Genomic DNA, 21,509 nt, shown 5'->3' with positions numbered 1-21,509 from the left:
TGGAAAGATGATATTTGTAATTCATGAGACCTTTGTCAGTATTAGGGTAGTTGGAGGGAAAAAAATTATATGTATAGATAGATTGATAGAGGGCACAGGGTGAGTTGAAGATGAAAGGTTGATATCTAGAGAATAAAATTAAGGAGTGAGACAGGGTTATACTGGAAGGAGAAAAGGAGAGGTAGAATGGAGTAAATTATCTCACACAAAACAGATAAGAAAAGGCTTTTACAGTGGAGGAAAAGTGAGGGAAGGTGAGAGGGAATGAGTGAATCTTATTCTCATCGGCTCAATTGGGTATGGAAAGCTATGTTACCCTGCAGGAAAATAGGGGGCAAGAGGATAAGAGAGTGTGGGGATGATAGAGGGGAGGGCAGATTGGGAGAGGGGGTAATCAGAAGCAAACACTTCTGAGGAGGGACAGGATCAAAAGAGAGAACAGAATAAACGGGAGAGGGGGGCTGGGATAGGATGAAGAGAAATATAGTTAGTTTTCCACAGCATGACCACTATGGAAGTGTTTTGCATGACTACACAAGTATAACTTATATTGAGTTGCTTGCCTTCTCAAAGAGGGTGGGTGGGGAGGGAGGAAGGGAGAAAATTTGGTACTCAAAGTTTTAAAAACAAATATTAAAAATTTGTTTTCACATGCAACTGGGAAATAAGATATACAGGCAATGGGGTATAGAAATCTACCCTGCCCTACAGGAAAATAGAAGAGGAAGGGGATAAGAGAAGGGCAAGGGATAGAAGAGAGGGTAGATTAGGAGAAAGGGTAGTCAGAATGCACGTTGTCTAGGGTTTGGGGGAGGGATGAGATGGGGAGAAAATTTGGAACTCAAAATCTTGTGGAGGGGCAGCTAGGTGGTGCAGTAGATAGAGCACCGGACCTAAGTTCAGGAGGACCTGAGTTCAAATCTGGCCTCAGATACATAACACTTACTAGCTGGGTGACCCTGGGCAAGTCATTTAACCCCACTGCCTAGCCAAAAAAAAACCCAAAAAACAAAACAAACAAAAAAAAAACCAACAAAATCTTGTGGAAATCCAAATGCTAGTCCTTATCCCTACTTTACATAGACTATAACATTTGTTCCTTAGGAAAGCTATTATACAGTAGGGCCTAAAAGCATCAACACCCTCATTTTATAGTAAGGAAACTGAAGCTTAGGCTTAGAGAATTTAGGTCACTTTCTCATGGTAGTGAATATCAAGTTCTCCTCCTTCTCCTCTTCTCCCTCTGTCCATGTGTAGAGTCACATCCTTACATGTGGGTGCTCTGTCCAAAGGAACATAAATTTTGATCACAGACTTCGCAAGGTATTTTTGGGTTTGGGGGCTAGAATTTTTTCTTCCCTAATTCTTTATTCTGTCTTTTTCCCCCCAGAAAACTGGAACAATCAACTCTTTTGTCTCAAGTACTTTTCATTTATGATTTCTTGAAATAGGGTTCTAGAAAACCAGGCTTTGATAAAGCTCATTGGGATTCAAATGGAGCTTCTTGACTGTGCCTTTAAACCCAAATCACCACGGCTCTCACTGATTGGCCAATAATAGGTCCCAGACCAAGGCTCACTCCCTTTCTGTTTGGTTTTTGATGGCTCAGAGTGAGTGTAAATAGCAATTCTTTCTGTTCTGGCCAGAAACTCTGGGAGTCTTGCCCTCCCAGACTGATTCTTTTGTGATGGCAAACTATACCATCTTTTGCCTCAGTTCTTACCTAGCCTTTAATTACTGAACAGGTGCTGCCTCAAACTGACACCTGGGAAAGACCTTAGCTTAAAAAGGCCAAGGTCTCCCACTGCATCCAGGGCCATCACCGGTCGTCCTGACCTATGTCTTGCCACTGCATTCTGATGACTCTGGAGAAAGTGAGGCTGATGACTTTGCACAGCCCTACCTCACTTAAATCCAATTCACATGAAGGTCAAGACATCACTCTTGTGATGTCATTGGTCCTCTTCAAGAACTAAGGATGAACAACAACAAATGTCAGCGGAGGGATTGGAACCCAAGTCATCCCAACTCTAAGCCAGTGGTTCCTGGCACTATAACGCACCCTCAGGAGCCTTGGAAGTTCTCCTTTCTACTCGAATATCTTTGCTCACACCATTTCTTCCATGTGCAGTGCCATAGTATCACAAGAATATTTACCTAGAGACAGAAAGGACTTCAGAGGTCATATAATCTAATTTTACAGATGAGGAAACCAAGGCCCAGGTGGTTAAATGCCTTGCCCACGGTCACAGAGATAGAAAGCATCAGAGCAGGAATTTAAACCAGACTCACCAGTACCATGCTAGCCACTGACAAAGGTACCACACATATACAAATGCTGTTAACTGGCACTCCCAATGCTGACTGATGTCTGATTCATTCCTAATTTTCCTTTAAAAATTTTTTCTCATTCTAATGCTTCCAACCATAGTAATTACAAGGGTTGCCTAAGCAATCAGTTGTGCAGGAAAGGCCTCCAGACATAATTACCCTCTCACTACAGAGCAGAGGAATTCTACTTATTTCCTAACTAAGCCAACAGTGATCTAACCATTCATTCCCCCAGTGAAGCTCCCAGTGCCATGCAGCATCAGAGCTGTATAGTGACCTCCCATCACAGGGACCCATGAATAATTAGGAGCTTTTCCTTTTGTCAATTTTTCCATAGGAAAATTTTTGTTTTAATATGAGACATTGTTAACAAATTAATGAAAATGTGCAGGAGAGAGAGGGATAAAAAGAGGGAAAGAGAAAAAGAGAAGGAAGAAAGAAGGGAAGCAGAGAGGGGGGAGGGAAGGAGGGAGGGAGAGAGAGACAGAGAGATGAGAAACAGAGAGAGAGAAGAGGGAGAGGGGGAAAAAAGGGAGAGGAAGCAGGAGAGGGAGAGGAAGTGAGGGGGAAGGGAGAACTGCTAGGGATGCCAAAGTATTTACCATCATGTTTCTAGGACATTCGGCTTCTAAAGCTATTTTCGGAATAGTGCAGCCATCACCAATTTTTAAAGGAAGAATTTCCCTTGTCCCAGAAGACCAACCATCACCAAAATCACGCTCACACAGCAACATGTGATTCAGTGGACTCAGGAATCAAAAAGGCTGAACATTGGCTTCTTGGAGGTCACCCGATTCTGACTTCCACTGAGGGTTTATTATTATATTATCAGTAGTATTATTATACAATACTAAGTAAGTTCTAATCACTAGGAATCCTATGATTTTCCAGCTATTTCCAACAAAATTTCTCTCTACTATATGAGTATGATGAAGCTTGAATTTTGACCATCACCTTTTGAATCTTGCTGTTAGGGGGAGCCCAGCCACTTGCCAGAGAGCAGAGCCACCCCTAAATATAGTTAGCATTCGATCTTTCACTGAGCCTAGTTCTCCCAGGGCCCTCCATCAGAAGTGCCTCACTTAATAATGAGGGACACACATCTACCCTCATGGATTGTTGCAACAGCACTGCTCTCACTGGTATGCTAATGGCCAGAGTAAAACACAGAGCACCTTCAAAGGGTCAGCACCTTCCAAAGAGGCAATGTGGGATAGTGAGACCAACAGCCTGAAACCTGGGCTTCAGTCTCTGTTCCACCATTTGCCATCTTGGACAAGTCATTTCTTCCTGAACCTCAGTTTACTTCTTGGGAAATGGAGAAAAAATATATCTGCCTCATATATAAAGAAAAAATACCTTTGTCCTTCTCTCTACTCTACATCTACTACCCCAGTAATAGATACATACTAGTTGTATGACCTTGGGCAAGTCTTTTAACTTCTATTTGCCTCAGATTCTTCATCTATAAAATGGGGATAATAATAGCACTTACCTTGAAGAGTTGTTAGGAGGATCAAATAAGATATTATTTTTAAAGTATTTAGTATAACACCTGGTACATAGTAGCCATCTCAAAATAAATTTCAAAAGAGAATTGTGTGTGTTGCTGGGTGGGTAAGGCATTGAGCAAGAATAAATGAGAAATCAAGGGAAGGCATCTTACAGCATGTAGCACTTATACTGAGCCTTGACCACATCTATTACAGTAGGTCAAATGAGGAAGGAGGGCAGTCTGGCAAAAGAGGCCACCCTATAGAAAATGACAGACATAGGAGATAGGATGTTGTATAGGGTAAACGTGACTAGAGGAATGGAATCAAGAAAACCTGAGAAAAAATCCCACCTCAGACATTTAACTAGCTGTGTGACCCTGGACAAGTCCCTTAATTTGTTTGCCTTAATTTTCACATTTGTAAAATATGCATAATAATAGCACCTATTTCACATTATTGCTTCAAGGATCAAATGAGATACTTGTAAAGTTCTTAGCATATAGTAGGCACTCAATAAATGCTTTTTCCTCTATGTATTTTGTATTTAGTTAACTTGTCCATGATGTTTCCCCCAGTAGTATGTATGCTCCTTGAGGGCAGGATTATTTTGGCTTTGACTTTGTACCCTCAATGCCTAGTATAGTTCCTGATACGTAGTAGGACCTTAATAAATGCTTATTGAATGAATAAATCAAAGGAGCTGATGAAAATGAAAGTACTTTGTAAACTAGAAAGGGATATACAAATGATAAATGATATTAATATTCTAAAATGTTTCATTCAGTTAACAGGGAAATCATCCTATGAAGGATAAAGTTAGTTGCCAAATGAGATCACAAGGTTTTGATCACAAGGTCCCTCCTGAATTTTGGATCCTAGGAGTTAGAGATGAAAAGGCTTTTAGAAATCCTCTAATCCAATTTGCTCATTTTACAGATGAAATTGAATAATTTTTAGAAGTGGATAGAAAAAGCACTGGACCTAGAATCAAGAAGATCTGAGTTCAATTCTAACCTCAGATGTTTACTATCTGTGTGACCTTGGGCAATTCACTTAACTTCTGTCTGCCTCAATTTCCTCAACTGTAAAATGGAATAACAATACACCTACCTCCCAGGGTTGTTGTAAGGATCACATGAGATAATATTTGCAAAGCCCTTAGCACAGTACCTGGCGTTTAGTAAGTGCTATGTAAATGTGAGTTGTTGTTATTGTTAAAAATTAAATCACCTTTCCCAGGTCACAGAAAGCAGAGTCAGGTTTCTAATTTGAGTCCTTTGACCTAAATTCAGTGTTCTTGCCAATACACCATAGAATGCAATATTTGTTTAAAATAAAAAATATGGGATATATATGCGCATGTGTGTGTTGTGTGTGTTTCTTTCTACTTACAAAAGCTGTTATCACTCGCAAGCCGGCAGAAATGATGGCAAACTTGTGCAATACAGGAGAGTTCCTTATGAGACAGAAGGGAAAAGATGCAGATCCATATTTCATCTGGCAGAAGCTGCCACAAAGAGAGTGCTGAGTCTCCTTTATTCTTCTAGAAGGAAACAGAGTTAATATGTGACCAAATATTCCAGGTTCAAGGAAAGATTCCATGTATTTAAAATGAAGTCACTTCAGCTAGGTGGCACAGTGAATAGAGCACAGGGCTTGGAATCAGGAGGACTGGAGTTCATATCTGGCCTCATACACTTACTAGCTAAGTGACCATGGCCAAGTCACTTAACACCAATTGCCTCAAAAAATAAAATAAAATAAAGCCACTTTACCTAACCTGAGTAGAGAAAGGAACAGATCTTAGACATCTGCAAGGAAAGAAGCTCAGAGGAGTCTACACATGTCCAACAAGAACTATCCCTTTCTCCTATTTTCCCAGTGAGCCTAGTTACCCAGTTGTGGTACCAGCAATGACTCAGAACGATTTCCTCAGTCAATAGATCCCACCTATGATAGCTACAAAGTAGCTCAGGACTTTGAACCTTATAACAGAAGTTGAGTATGTCTATCCTGAGAATACCTAGTGGGATGATTTGTGGATTAAAAATCACATACTCTTTATGAAAAAATCCCCCATAGGTAGGTTTTATTTTTTTATGTAGTCTATAGAGCATTGAGCAGGTGGAAGGAAATCAACATTTATTAAATACTTAAATACAGAATTAAAAGGAGTATCTGTAGCTAGAAGAATATTATTCATTAAACCTAGGCATAAAATATAATCAACAAGCAAATACTTGGGCCTATTATGCCTTTAAGAAATCTGGCCCTCATTTATATTAATCTTCAGATGTGTGAAGTTTCCAAACTTTAAATTCTTTTGGGCCATTTGTCATATTTTCAATGTTTTATAGTTCTCTCACTTACAAGCCCCTTGAGGACAAGGGTCTTCCATCTAATTCATTATCTCTGTATCCCCTACAGGACCCTGAGCAGACTAAGCCCTCAAGAACTATTTGTGGGATGCTTTTGTCCTATCATTTACTCACAGTTACATTTTCATCATATAAATCATATTTTTTACACTATCATAGATGGCCTAGAGAAAAGAAAATACACAGGAAAAGATATTGTCCACCAAGATCTTTAGCAAAACTTGGGAGATTCACACCTTTATTTACAAGAGCCATGGGCTTTTTAGAAGACACTGCAAACAACTACAGCTCTCCAGAACACAAATTTAAATGATAGAGTTTAGTATTAAACTGGCAAGGCTAATTGATTAAGATAAGAAGCGATAGATAGCAGGTGAATGAATTCAATCTCTACTTTGCCCTACCCATTCCTGACATCCTGCCCCAGAGGCACTCTGGGGTCTCTGTTTTCTCCTCCTCCTCCCTCAAATTTGTGTCCAGTTCTACTTGTCCCTTGTACAAAAGTTCTTAGTGATAGCTCTGATCATTTGATTCATATGTATATATAAATATATGAAAATCATGATTAAGCACCTTCTATGTACCAAACGCTATGCTTAAAAACTGAGGATACACTATCAAGAAAGAAAAAAAAAAGTCCCTGCTATCAAGGAATTCTCACTGTAATTGGGGGAGACCACATATAAAATTATGTAATTATATGTGTCATAATACATATTATATATAATTATGATATATAATTATCAGCAATTGTTTTAGGACTCAGGAATATATTCTGTCTATAATTTTTATGACTCCATTAGGGGAAATAATTTGGAGAAATATGTAATTTTTTTAAGAAAAGAAAGAAGCAAGAATTCAGGCTAGAGAATAACTGGAAATTAAATCTATTCATCTTTCTTATTCTGCATTCCCATGCACCTATGCCATTGTCTAGTGACTTATTCTTGCTGAACAAGGTTTGCTTCTCATTGTTTTTGCTTTTTGTGCATATTGTGGGGTGGGGTTAGGAATCAAAGAAATAACAGCAAGACCATTTCATTGGCTATCTCATGCTATGCATGACACAATTACCTTATTTGCCATTTCTCTCTCCAAATCATTCTTGCAAAGGTATTTGGGTGTAGACCCTAGGAAAAGGTAATAGAATATTTAGCATGGAAACTTCAGAAAGTGGTATATAAATGTGTTACAATGCATCCACGTATATATCTATTGAGGGATGGGAAGAGAAAAAAATAAAGAGAAGCCAAATGTCCCCAAGGTTCTCCCCCACCCCCACTAAGCCTCACAGAAACAAGGGGGCCTTACAATGAAGAACTCACTTGGGAAGAATCAGGTGAGCTGATCCATTTTAAACCTGTAATCAGTGGCTATTTTATCAAGGTCATACAAAGGGACCATGATATTTTAGCAAACAAAAAGGAATGAGGTATAGAAATTAATTGCATACTCTTTTCAGATCTATTCCAGTTTTTGTTTGCCTTTTACAATAACTGGGAGTATCTGCTGAAAGGATATAGCATGTCTGGAAATGAGTTCAGATTACCATAAGTGAGATTAGGTCCTTCAAGGTGGGAGAATGTGGAATAGGATTATATTTGTACTTGCCTTTTCATGTTATATCTGCTTCTGGATAAGAAGGAAAAAAGTATGTGAAGAAGTGGGACAAGTATTGACAAATGTAGGCAGGACTAATAATGATGGGGGATAAATACAGAACTATAGATTGTTAGACTCATAAGGCTTTATAAAAGTCAGGAAACCAAGGCAGGTGAGCTATGGGGCTATCAAGCACCCCCTATAGAAAAAAAGCCTTGAAGACCAAACTAGAGCTTCTTCCACCCTGAGGCTGCTCTAAGACAGAAAACACAGGAAGAACCAAGACTCCTCTCTTAATCTCAATTCCTTCATATACAAAATGGGGGGGAGGGGTTAATAATAACTTAATGTGTATAATGGGTTATTTCTTTCAGATGTGGATGGTTTCCAAAGGGAAAGGGGTAGAATCAAGGACAGGTGTTAGAAAAGCACTGAAAAAAACAGCCAACAGATAAAAAATACTCAGACGACCAATGTATCCTATTTCCCAGGATCTAATTTTCATATGACTGATATGAGAATTTTAAGGATGAAAGCTGATATTTAGAATTGTTTCTTGACTATGGGACAAAAGTATCTTGCCTAATAGTTACATGGCTGGCAGAAATATGAATTTGGGCTTTTCTTCATGAGATTAAGGTGAGTTATTTCACATAATAGATACTACTTCAAAGCAGCAGAGTTGGTCAAGACTAGCTCTCTAAATGAATTAAAGCATATATGTGTGTGCATATATATGTATGCATGTATGTATGTGTAATATATAATCAGAGAGGATATAGAGACTGATATATATATATATAGTGTGTATACACACACACACATATCAGAGAAGAGAGAGACAGAGACAGAGAGAGACAGAGAGACTCTTCAGAGGTAGGACAACATAGGTCAGGTCTGGAAACAGAGAGGAGAGCTCAAACTGAGAGATAAAAAACCTTCAAAGCCCAGCCAAAGAGAGAGACCTGGAAAAGCTTTACAGATCCCAGGCTTAGGGCTTCTCTTTTGATGAAAGAGCATAATGCTTCCTTAGCAACTCCAAAGAGAAGTCCCCAGCTGGGAATCAGCCTTTCCCAGCAGGAGAAAAGAGAGACCCAGAAGAGGAGTGGTCCCAGCCCTCATTGAATTGTTGCACACATGGACCCTAAGGGAGATAGATGAATTCAAAGACTATAGTCCAGAGTTGTGAGTTGCCCCAGGCAAAAATGATTCCCTAAGCATGTGCTTCCCACTATGGCTCCGTGAATTTGTGCCCACTCTCTCCTCTGAGGACACTGTGTGCATAAGGAGAATGTGTCCCTGGTTTATAGGTAAAGTGTTATAATTATTCTTGCTTTACCTTCAGTTTAGTAAATATTTCTGATTAAGAGTAGATGTAGTTCATCTGGCTAATTTGTTCAATGAGAAACACATTGGTGTAGGGATCAGGAGTAGCATGTAAAGCAGAAAGAATGCATTTATTCCCACAAGGATTACCCTGAAAGTGAGTTGTAGAATCATGGCTTCCTGCTCTGGGAACCTCAAACAGGGTAAGTGCAGATTGGGTAATAAAACCATTCCAGAAAAATAAGAAAGAAGAGAAAGTGGGTTGAGGTATCACACCCACATTATACACACTATAAAAACTTTAAAGTGCATCATGATGATAATGAAGATGATGATGAAGAGGAAGAAGAGAAAAGAAGATGAGATGAAGAAGATAAAGATGAAGAAAAGATGAAGACAGATGGAGGAGGAAGAGGAGGAGGAGGGGGAGAAGGAGGGGGAGAGGGGGAGGAGGAGGGAGGGGAGGAGGAGGGAGGGGAGGGGGAGGGGGAGGAGGAGGAGCAGGAGGAGGAGGAGAAGCCCTAAGGATGTCCAGTGAGTTGAGCCATTGTGGAAGTTGCCTGGGGTCTTGAGTACACAGAACACCTTACAGTTTAGTTTAGGCAATGATGATTATATATCAAAAAGTCAGGGAGAGCTGCATTATTGAGGACAGCTTTTGAGTCCTTCTCAAGCATGGGTCTGTGCAGGGGTGACATGTTTCTGGCAATCAAAAGTCAAAGGACCCTGAAGGAAGGGACCTTCCAGAGCATCTAGTTCTAGTCCAACCCCTTTATTTAGATCCCTCATCCATGTCATACCCTCCAACTACAGGTGTCCTTAAGGGTTCTATCCTGGACCCTTTTTCCCCTCCATGGTACTTTACTTAGTGACATCATCAACTCCCATGGATTTAATTGTCATCTCTATGCTGATGATTCTCAAATTTACCTATCCTGCCTCAAACTCTCTGCTGATCTTCAATCTCACATCTCCAACTGTCTTTCAGACATCTCAAACTCAATGTCCAGAAGACATCTTAAACTCAACATGTCCAGAACTGAATTTTTACCTTTCCCAAAAACCATCCCCTCCCTCCTACCTTCCCTATGACTATCAAGGGCAGCACAATCCTCCCAATCCCTCAGACTCATAACCTAGGAATCATCCTTGGCCCTTCACTCACCCTCTTCCTCCCCACCACCCACCATATTCAATCCGTTGCCTATGGATTTTACCTTTCCAACATCTTTTGAATATGCCTTCTTCTGGCAATGCCACCACAGACCTTCATCACCTCACACTACATTATTGCAACAGCCTGCTGGTGAGACTGCCTGCTTCAAGACTATCCCCACTCTGGTTCATCCTGCATTCAGCCAACAAAGTCATTTCCCTAAAGTTCAGGTCTAATCATGCCATCCCCCTACTCAATAAACTCGAGTGGCTTCCTGTTGCCTCCCGGATCAAATATAAAATTCCCTCTTTGGCATTTAATGTCCTTCACAAACTAGCCCCCTCCTACCTTTCCAGTCTTCTTCTACCTTCCTCTTAACCACATACTCTTCCATCTAGTGACACTGGCCTCCTGGCTATACCATGAAGAAGACCTCTATCTCTTGTCTCTGGACATTTTCGCTGGCTGTCCCCCATGCCTGGAACATTCTCCTTCCTTATCTCTTCCTACTGACTTTTCTGTCTTCCTTTAAATCCCAAACTAAAATCCCATCTTTTACTGGAAGCCTTTCCCAGACCTTAATTCTAATGCCTTCTTTCTGTTAATTTGTCCTATTTATCCTGTCTATACGTTATTTTGAATATATTTGTTTTCATATTGTCTCTTTCATTAGATTATAAGCTCCTTGAGAGTAGGGACTGTCTTTTGACTCTTTTTTTTAATCTGCAGTTCTTAGCATAGTGCCTGGCACAGAGTAGGCCCTTTAAAAATGTTTATTCATTGATTGATTTACAGGTGATAAAATTGAAAAAGAGAGATGTGAAGTAACTTACTGAAAATCACAAGACTAGTCAGTAACAGATTTAGTATTAAAATTCACACAAATACCACCTGTGGCTTTACATGTGACTAATATAAATTAGTCTAAGTGTCATAGCATGGTACCTTAAAAAGAGACCTAGCTTGGAAGTAAGAACACCTGTATTTGTGTTAGACACACTCACTAGCTGTGTGGTAAGGGGCAAGCTATTTTATCTCTTTGAGAGTTGTTTCCTCGTCTGTAAAATGATGATAATAAAATTTATACTACCCACTGCCTCCTAAGATTTTTATGAGGAAAGTGCTTTGTAAACCATAAAGTGCCATAAAAATGTGAGATACTGTTGTTATTTTTAAAACAACAACTATTTTCAAGGCTACCATAAAGTAATTTTCCTTTGATGCTTTTTTTTTAAACTTTTAGGTCAGTGTCAGTGGAACTATAGATCACAACCAAAGCTAAAAGCAGACTATAGGATAACCTCTTAATCATTCAGTACAATTGTCCTTAAAAACAATTATCTTACTGAAAAAGTATCCATATGCTGATCAATTGTTTTCTAGGGAACAGAATGCTGAGCCGGCCAGCTTTTACCCTATGACAAAGTTGTCTGAGGACACAGAAGCTAATGCCATCAGAAAGAAGGCTGAATGCCTCTTGAAAACAATAATACAGATTATAAAGGAAGAAAGTGGAGAATGGAATGAAATACACAAGGTTCTCTGAACACCTCAGGCATCTCTACCACCCCCCTTAATCCCCTATTTACCTGTGCAAACTTTGCCACAAAGTCCTGTTGAGTTTTGATATCGCATTGGCTGCTGCTGGTCTTTGGTAAGCAGAGGACTCATTGATGTTTGGGCAGGGTATACATTTATTTCCTCAATAACTGCACAACCTATCAGAAACAGAAAAATTGTAACTATAAAATTATCGACTATTTCCAGTAAAGATCCTACTTACTTCTTCAAGGAGCCTTTCCCAGTTCCTGCCCCAATAGTGACTTACCTCTGCAATTACTTTCATTTACACTGTGTGTGGATATGTGTATATATATTTATATCATATATGTACTTAATTATGTACATACTGTTTCCCCAGTTGGAATGCATATTCCTTAAGGTCAGGGACCATGTTTTTGCCTTTCTTTGTATCTTCTGTAACCTTTTGTTTACCTTCTGAAAAATTTTGTATCACTGCAACTCAGTGTCTGGCAGAGTAAACACTTAATAAATCCCTGTTGACTCACTAGTATAACACAAGAGAAGGTATATGACTCTTTGAATTCTCTTCCTCAAGAAGTAGCATCCAAACGATCTTATTGGTAGAGAAGACGATGTTTTTCAAACTTGTATCCGATAGGTTTTCATAGGTATCACTGGGCTGGGCAGGTAGATAAGTCACTTCAACACCTGATTTTTTTTTTTTTATTTCACCAGGGTACCAATGATGATCATGATTCCTCTACACATTAGCAGACTATGTCATAAGTTCCTGAAGTGTGTCATAAGTCATAAGGTCGTGAAAAGATCTGTCCCCCAGGGCCTAACCTTCTGAAGGTGATGAACCTAGACTAGGATAACCAACAGATATGCAACCCACCATCAGTGCAGTATCCAATGCCTTTCCAACTTGATAGAATTTGTCAGAGTTTTTGCTCCATTGCCATAGCCTTCAAAAACTCAAGCTCCCTTCCATTGCTCCAGTGAAGCAGTCAATCAATAAACATTTTAAAGGACCTGCTATGTGCCAGGTACTTAGCTAAGCACTGCAGAGAAAAAAAAAAGGAAAAAGATAGTCCCTGCCCTCAAGGAGCTTACAATCTAATGAGAGAGACAATATGAAAATGAATATATAAAAAGCAAGGTATATACAAAGCTTCCAGTAAAAGATGGGATTTTAGCTGAGACTTAAAGACAGAAAAGTCAGTAGAAGCATATGAGGAAGGAGAACATTCCAGGCATGGGGGACAGCCAGAGAAAATGTTCAGAGACAAGAGATAGATGTCTTCTTCATGGAACAGCAAGGAGGTCAGTGTTACTGGATAGAAGAGTATGTGGTTAGGAGTAAGGTAGAAGGAGATTGGAAAGGTAAGGGGGGGCTAGTTTATGAAGGACTTTAAATGCCAAGCAGAGCATTTTGTATTTGATCCAGGAAGCAATAGGAAGCCTCTGGAGTTTATTAAGTAGAGCGGTGGCACAATTAGACTTTGGTGGCTGAATGGAGAATGAACCAGAGAGGTAATAGTCTTGAAGCAGGCAGACCCTGCAATAGCATGCTGTTGCAATAATGTAGTGGGAGGTGATGAGGGTCTATGGTGGCATTGCCAGAGGATAGAAGGAGGCATATTCAAAAGATGTTGGGAAGGTAAAATCCACAGGCCTTGGCAACAGATTGGATATGGAGGGTGGTGGGGAGGAAGAGGGTGAGAGATAGTGAAGGGCCAACGGTGATTCCTAGGTTGTGAGTCTGAGGGATTGGGAGGATTGTGCTGCCTTTGATGGTCATAGGGAAGGTGGAAGGGAAGGGATGGTTTTTGGGAAAGGTAAAAATGCCATTCTGGACATGTTGAGTTTAAGATATCTTCTGGACATTGAGTATGAGATGTCTGAAAGACAGTTGGAGATGTGAGATTGGAGATCAGCAGAGAGTTTGGGGCAAGATAGGTAGATTTGAGAATCATCAGCATAGAGATGACAATTAAATCCATGAGAATTGATCACTAAATCACTAAACAAAGTATAGAGGGAAAAAAGAGAGTTCAGGACAGAGCTTTGTGGGACATCTATGGTTAAAAGGCATGATTTGGAAGATGGTCCAACAAAGGAGACAGAGAAGGAGTGACCAGATAGGTAGGAGGAGAACCAGGAGAAAATGGTTTGGGGAAAATCTAGAGAGAAAAGAGTATCAAGGAGAAGAGGGTGATAAACAGTGTCAAGCCTGCGGAGAGGTCAATGAGGATTGAAAAAAAAGCCATTGGATTTGGCAACTAAGAAATCATTAGTAACTTTGGAGAGAACAGTTTCAATGCTCTCAGATAAGGTTGGAAGCTGAATTATAGGAGGTTAAGAAGAGAGTGAGAGGACAGAAAGAGGAGGTGCCTTTTGTAAATGGCCTTTTTAAGGAGTTTAGCTACAAAGTGCAGAAGAAATATAGGATGATAGTGAGGATGGAAGGATCAAATGAGGGAATTCTTCAGGATGAGGGAGACAAGGGCATGTTTGTAGACAGTAAGAAATGAGCCAGTAGACAGGGAGAAATTGAAAATAAGTGATAGAGTGGGGATGGCAGAAGGGGCAATCGATTGGATCACTTGAGCGAGTAGAGGGTTCAGCCTTGGTAAAGAGTGAGGTTATTTTATCATGTGAGACAGGGGTAAAGGAGGAGAGAGTGACAGAAGGCATTAGAATGATAAAAGATGAAGAAGAGGGCAGAAGAGGCAGCACATGGTGAGTGGTCTCATTTTTTTCAGTAAAATATGAGGTCAAGTTCTCAGCTGAGAGGGTAGGGGGAAGATGAAACGGTTTGGAAGAGCTGTTATAGAGAGTGGGATCGTGAATTGGTAAGGGAGGTATAGTAGAATTGCCAAAGAAGTGAGGGCCTCAGGACTGAAGGCAGCAAATGGTGGGAGTGATCCATGGCTGTGGATTTGTTAAGGAGGCTTAGGATTCAAGAGAGGAGAACAGTGTCGAGGTGAATTGGTTCGCCAAGAGACCAAGATGGGGAAAAGAGAAAAGAGTGGCTAGTCAGGGGAGGTAGCCTATGAGAGAACTGAAGGTTCAAGGGATTGGAGTTCACAGTGCAAACAAAATATGGGGTTTTATAAGAGTAATCAGAGAGATGTGAAAAGCCAATAGATTGTGGTTGGATAAGATTTCAGAATTCTGGAACACAAAGGCAATACATTCATGGGTGAAATTAGGAAATCTCAATTCAAGTCAGACCTCTGACACTTACTAGCTTCGGGACCCTATTTAAGAAATTTTCCTAGGGGCGGCTAGGTGGCGCAGTAGATAGAGAACCAACCTTGAAGTCAGGACGACCTGAGTTCACATCCACACCAAACACTTAACACTTACTAGCTGTGTGACCCTGCGCAAGTCACTTAACCCCAATTGCCCCCCCAAAAAAATTGTTTTTAAATGTCTGACCCTCAGTTTTGTCATTCATGAATTAACACTTGTATTACCTACTACATAGGGTAGTTGTAAAGAAACTGCTTTATAAACCTTAAAGCTCCATATAAATTTAAGTCACTATTATTACTGGAAATGATGGAAAGCTGGATGGGCATTTCTATGGGACTTGTGTTAGACCATCCTAGGACCAGCAGCCTAACTTTACATGGGGACACTCAGCAGCATAACTTAGCTTCCAGAAAATATGATCTTATACAACCCCAGCAATTCAGAGAAAGCACTTACTTAGGCATAAAACAATTACTGTCAGTCAATGGAGGGAATATTCATGTTCATAAAACCACAGGCCCTTAAAGCTATTGCTTATATAGGAAGATAAATATGTAGACATATATATGTATATATATATGATCATAAATCATTATATATAGGATCACAGATTTAAAGCTAGAAGAGACTTTAGAGATCATCAAGTCCAATCTCTTCATTTTACAGATGAGGAAACTGAGACCCAAAAAGGTTAAATGATTTGCCAAAGGTAACACAACTAAATGGCATATCAGGGATTCAAACCAATGTGCATTACTTAACACAGGCCAACTGTAAATTGAACTTTTTTTCATCAATTTACCCTTTTTTACCTAGTGATATTCATTTACAACAGTGTTTATAAGTAATAAGTCAAGTAATCAGAAAACAGCAAAAAATAAATTATTTTGTATTTTGCTATTCTATAATTTGAACTTATTATTCATTCAAACTAAACTTCACTACCAAGGATTCTGCTTTAGAGGCATGGAAATTCAACTTTCCAAATCTATATTTTGGAACAGGATTCTACATAATAGAGCACCTCCCTACTTAATACTTGTGTCATTTTCTAACTGTTGCAAGTGGGTGTGACTCACTACCCCAACCATACTATAAGCTCCATAAGTGCAGGGACTACATTGCATATATATCTGTATCTCCCATGTTGTACATATAATAGCCCCTCAGTAAATACATGTTAAATTGAAAATGACCATACCCAAAAAGCTGAGGATGGGAAGAAAGATTGACTTCTGTCACTCTACCAATAACCATGATAAACAGTGGACATGAACAGCTGTGTTTCTGGCATTCATCTATCTGAAAGCTTGACTGCCCTGCATTTTGTCAAAGGCAGTGCTCAAGCCTGGTGTCAGAGAGGAATCTCCTGTCTCCTGTCCACTAACAAAGCTAAATTAATATCGGTAACAATCAGATGAGAGAGAGATAGAGACAGAGACAGAGAAAGAGAGACAGAGAGACACAGAGAGAGAGACAAGAAAGAGACAGAGACACAGAGAGAGAGAGACAGAGAGACAGAGAGAGAGAGCGAGCAAACTCTGGCAAATGTTGGGAAAAGTAGATAAAAGCACTTATCACACAACTCTGCTCTAGCTGGACTCAATTAGGAGTTAACTACTATGTCTTTGATTATCTTCTTTTTAAAGTTGCAAGCAGAGTTTTTTAAAGATGTTGGCAAAATCCTTTGCTATAAGAAATAACTCTCTGGAAAGGAATAGAGAAAGGGAAATCTAGGCAATGTTAAATACAGAAGATATGATTTCAAAAGACATTTTTAAAACATGTTATCAATAAGATTTTTCCTTCCTTAACTATCAGTCAAGTGGCTAATTTGCACCCTCCTTGGCCTGAATAATCCAGCTCACATATTCACATCCACTGGTCTTCCCTAACTGGAAGATGGAAGTGACAAGCAATGTGGTAAAGTCATAAAATGAGGAAAGGAGCTGATTGATATTTAGTGAAACCACCTACTCTGACTTAATGCACCCTACCCCTTCCCAAATGTTGTTTTCCTGCCTGGGTTCTGGGTATACCCCATGGCTTTGGACCTGTTCTTTCTAAACTCGAAGCAGATCTTGCTGCCCAGCCTACTGGAGCTGTTACTTCATGGATTTCTCGCTAAGATTTTTGACCTATTAGGTTCTCTTTGATCTCTGGAACCTATGAACATTGTGTTTAGACCACTATAAAGAATGACTTTGTTGACATTCTCTGTTTGTTAATCACTCACAAAGCCCCAGCTCATACACTGCCCACCTCCCCACATCACGGGGCTAAGGGCCATAAGCAATCCTTCCATCTCCCCCAAAGAATAAAGTAAACTCTTTGCACTAATGTCTGTAAGTAATTGTTTCAGTGGTTCAGTGTTGGTCAAAATATGGGCAGGGGTGTGTGCGCTACTTGGTATTTGTGTAAGTTATTATTTGTTTTAGGACAAAACCTCATGGAAAGCAGTGACCGTACCTGCTGAACTTGCCTTGGCCAACAGTGCCCGGCACGTGCCATGCAATAATGAATGAACATTCTGATGATGACAATGACCATTACTTAATAATTAACATAGTCATTTATAAAGTGAAGCATAACAAGCTTTCTGATCTTCAATACTCAGCTAATTAGGATTCTATTAGCCTTTGTAAGGTTGATTTATGCATATCATTTCAAAAATGCAACATGATTTTTAAATATGGTCTTTGATGATACTGTAAAACTACACAGGACAGTGGTGTTTCCTTTTGAAAGAAGACCTAAATTTCAAAATAAGGTTCCACAATACCCCCTCCCATTCCCAAAGCAAAAAGATTTGTTGACTTCAGGGTTTTTTGACACACAAAAATAAGACAAAATACAATTTTGATAATTGTGTTTGCATCTCTAAGCTAGGATTTTTTTTACTACTTAAAGATGCTAGAATGTATTATGAAATCTAGAAATGTATATGTGTTTTTGATTTGGCTTGATTTATTGATCTGATGAAAAGTATACCAGGTTTGGAGTTAAAAGACCTAAATTCAAATCCTGATCCTTGGATAATGTCATTTCTCCTCTCTAGGCCTCATTTTTTCTCAGCAATAAAAAGCAATAAAAAAGAAGTTATATTATCTCTATGGTCCGTTGTACAGAATAATCTTTTACAGATACAACATTCTACATAGTTCTTATTAACTATGGTGCATCCTTCCAGCAGACTTCTGAGTCATTCAGGAAAGATTAAGTTATGCTCACTTAAAAGTTTAGTGACAAACTTTATTGTATTCTATTCCACTTCTTTGATAACTGTAATCCCTGTGTTGTCAACAGAATATCTGCACCAGAAAGACCTTTAGAGATGACCAATCCCAAATTCCTACTTTTACCAATAAGAAAAATGAAGCTCAAAGTGGAGACATGATTTCTCCAATGTCACACAGCTAGTCAGAGGCCCAGCTCTCTTGACTTCCAGCCCAAAAGAGGACTTGGAGTCAGGAAAACCTGGATTTGAATCTAGACTCAAACACATGAACTATGTAACGCTGGGCAAGCCACTTACCCTCTCTAAGCTTTGCTTTCCATGTTTATAAAATGGGGATTGTGGTAGTAATTTTGTCAGGATTGTTGTGAGGATTAAGTAAGATCATAAGTGTAAAATACCTGCAAATCTTTAAGCGTGTGAGTCATAGTTCTAGTAATTATTGTGCCATGTTGCCTCCCTATAGTAACTCTGAGTTGACCAGACTATTTGATATGCCAGAATCCCCTGATCATTAACCTTTCCAGATAAAACTAAATGTGCATTGTTGAAGCAATCCAATCAGAATAGAACTCTTTGTCATAGAGGGAGAAGGGGAGTCACACAGATGAAAATAACCAGAATGACTGATGAATCCACAGGCATAACCAATGAGCATCAAAGGAATTGTACCAACCTGTATGGACCTTTTCAGCTTATTCCTGATTACATTCAAAGGTACCTGTGAAACTGGCACATCTAAAAATGGCCCCAAATCTCTGTTTATTCTTAAGCATAAAATTGTGTAAACTCCAGTGTTCTTGGGCAATTTAATTCAATCTGCAGTTTTGGCAGAGTTGACCAACACCTGATTGGATCTACAAGTGTGCAAAGAGTGTGGGCCCAATGTGACGGCATATGAAGCCTATATTCTATACATGCCTGGGGTTGAACTTCACTTAAGCTGTTGTATTTCCCAGATTTGTGACAGGGTGAACTCATGGATATGTCACAGTCTGGCACATTCCCTTGTATTCTTTGTTTTAACACCAATAAACATAACTAGCTAAGCTTCCTCTGAGTGCGAGTAGGTACCTCTTCCTTGAAGTCCCTAACTAAACTATAACATTTAAAGAATGGGATAAAATCATCAACACATCAAGGATGGTTTGTATATAGAGATAGATTTTTTTTTCCAAAAGGGCCCTAAAGAAATAGATCATTCCCAAGTCACCCAATATGTTATTCAATAATACCAAGGTAGATGGGAAAATGGTCAGGACACAAGGTACTTCAAGGGGTTCTCTAGACATGGAGAGTACATTCCTACTTCTGTGGAGGTGGTCAGGGCAGTGAGAAAAGCTGGGAAAGGAGCAGCTATGTGTCGGGGTTTTAATTAGTCTTTGCCACAGCACAAGATACTTTTTCCTAAACTGACTTGCCATTTTCAACAAAGGCCTATCAAGGATGGGCCCACGGCCCTAATAAACTTTAGGACCCAAGAATATTGTTGGGCCCCTCTGCTTAGTGTAACTTGATAGTAAGGGACATTTTTCTAATTCCCTATAAACTAACACACATTCCTTAAGTCAAAGCAATTTATGGTGTGTATTGCCTTTCTCCACCTACCATATATGTTCTACTAGTTGCTACTCACTGAAAATAATATTTCCATGGTTGGGTTTTTTTTCCTCCATACCACAAGACATGCAAACCAATCTTCAGAGTGGCTCAGTAGTCAAAAAGCACCTGCAGACATACTCATCTGAGGATAATTCACTGAGTTTTTCACCAACAGTAATAAATGCCTCCTAACAAATAAAAAAAATCATTATACAAAGAAGCAACATATGTTAATCATGACTGATCAACAAAGGTAACTGCTGTCTTCGATCGAGGTCAAAGAAAGCATTTCAAGAAGCCCCTGACTTCTAGAAGCTTATGACTTGATAAGGCTGAATGTTGGACTAAGAGTAAAGACGACCCAAGTTCAACTTCTGCCCCAGACATTTGCTAGCTTGTGTGACCCTAGAGAAGTCACTTAAGCTCAACTTAAGTTTCCTCATCTGGAAAACGGAGATAATGATAGCATAATAAAATTCCCTTCCATCTCCAAGTCTTTGTGTTCCCTCCTCCAGTTAGAGCATAAGCTCCTTGAGGGCAGGAACTGTTTTCATTCTTTTCCTTGTATTCCTAATACCTAATATGGTGTATGATACATAGTAGGATAGGGAGAGGGACTGAACTTTTGATTTTATTGATATAGGGAACTCCTGAAACTTCCCCTAATAATCCAGGTTAGTATCTTCTCTATAATTGATGATCTCAGACAGCTGTCTGGAGCTAAGAGCTCTCTAACTGACATAGCCAGGACCATCTAGCTAATATGTGTTAGAATCAAGACTTGAACCAAGACCTTCCTGGTTTCAAGAATACCCTTCTTTATCTATTACTACAGCATACCAGCCTCTCAGTAAATACAAGGAATTTAATAAATGCCTGTTGACTAACTGATCTAAGGTATCTGCATCAATGGATGGAATGCCCACAATGACTAAACTACAGGAAGCTGAAATTTAGCTCACTGAAAAGATAAGAAAGGAGACTAGTGAAAGGGAAAGAGCACTGGACTTTGAAGTCAGAGAACTACAGATGATCCTATGATCAGGGGATGCACAATTTTATGGATGTATACATTTTGTTGTTAAGTTGTTTCAGTTGTGTACAACTCTTCATGACCCAATTAGGGTTTTCTTGGCAAAGATACTGGAGTGGCTTGCCATTTCCTTCTCCAGCTCATTTTACAGATGAGAAACTGAGGCAAAGTGACTTGCCCAGAGTCACTCAGCTAGTAAATATCTGAGGCGAACTTAGATCCTCCTAACCCCAAGGCCTGCACCCTATCCACTGTGTCATCTAGCTGCCCTATTGTGTATACTAGAGAACACAAAAAAAGATAATTTTAAGACAAAGTCTTGGTGAGATTTGACAAAAATGCACATGTCATCTCCTACACCCAACCTCTAACAAGCCGTAATGTCCAATCCTATCATAACTTTCTCTGGTTTATTAGAATGTAACCTTTGGAGTTTTAGAATTTATCTGAGCATGACAACTCTATATTTACAATGTAGGTAACCAGGATTATTATGTATCTCTAACCTGAGGATAACCACCATATCTTTACAAGTTAAGTAGATCCTCTTTTATACCCATTG

At 39.5% G+C, this 21,509-nt stretch overlaps 1 protein-coding gene across 1 annotated transcript in view; it reads right to left on the bottom strand.

The window, feature by feature from the left end:
- Window positions 1-21,509, bottom strand: part of LOC114025680 — a 176,953-nt gene that overhangs the window by 140,641 nt on the left and 14,803 nt on the right. The window contains exons 5-7 of the mRNA XM_027839150.1: window positions 11,879-12,007; window positions 7,280-7,335; window positions 5,220-5,370 (exon numbers count right to left, since the gene is read on the bottom strand). Coding sequence (XP_027694951.1) covers window positions 5,220-5,370; window positions 7,280-7,335; window positions 11,879-12,007 — 336 coding nt within the window. The remainder of the gene's footprint in view (window positions 1-5,219; window positions 5,371-7,279; window positions 7,336-11,878; window positions 12,008-21,509) is intronic.

This window comes from Vombatus ursinus, unplaced genomic scaffold (genome assembly GCF_900497805.2).
Source record: "Vombatus ursinus unplaced genomic scaffold, bare-nosed wombat genome assembly UNPS02014832.1, whole genome shotgun sequence".
NCBI lineage: Eukaryota > Metazoa > Chordata > Mammalia > Diprotodontia > Vombatidae > Vombatus > Vombatus ursinus.
This window is presented reverse-complemented; position numbering and strand designations above follow the sequence as displayed.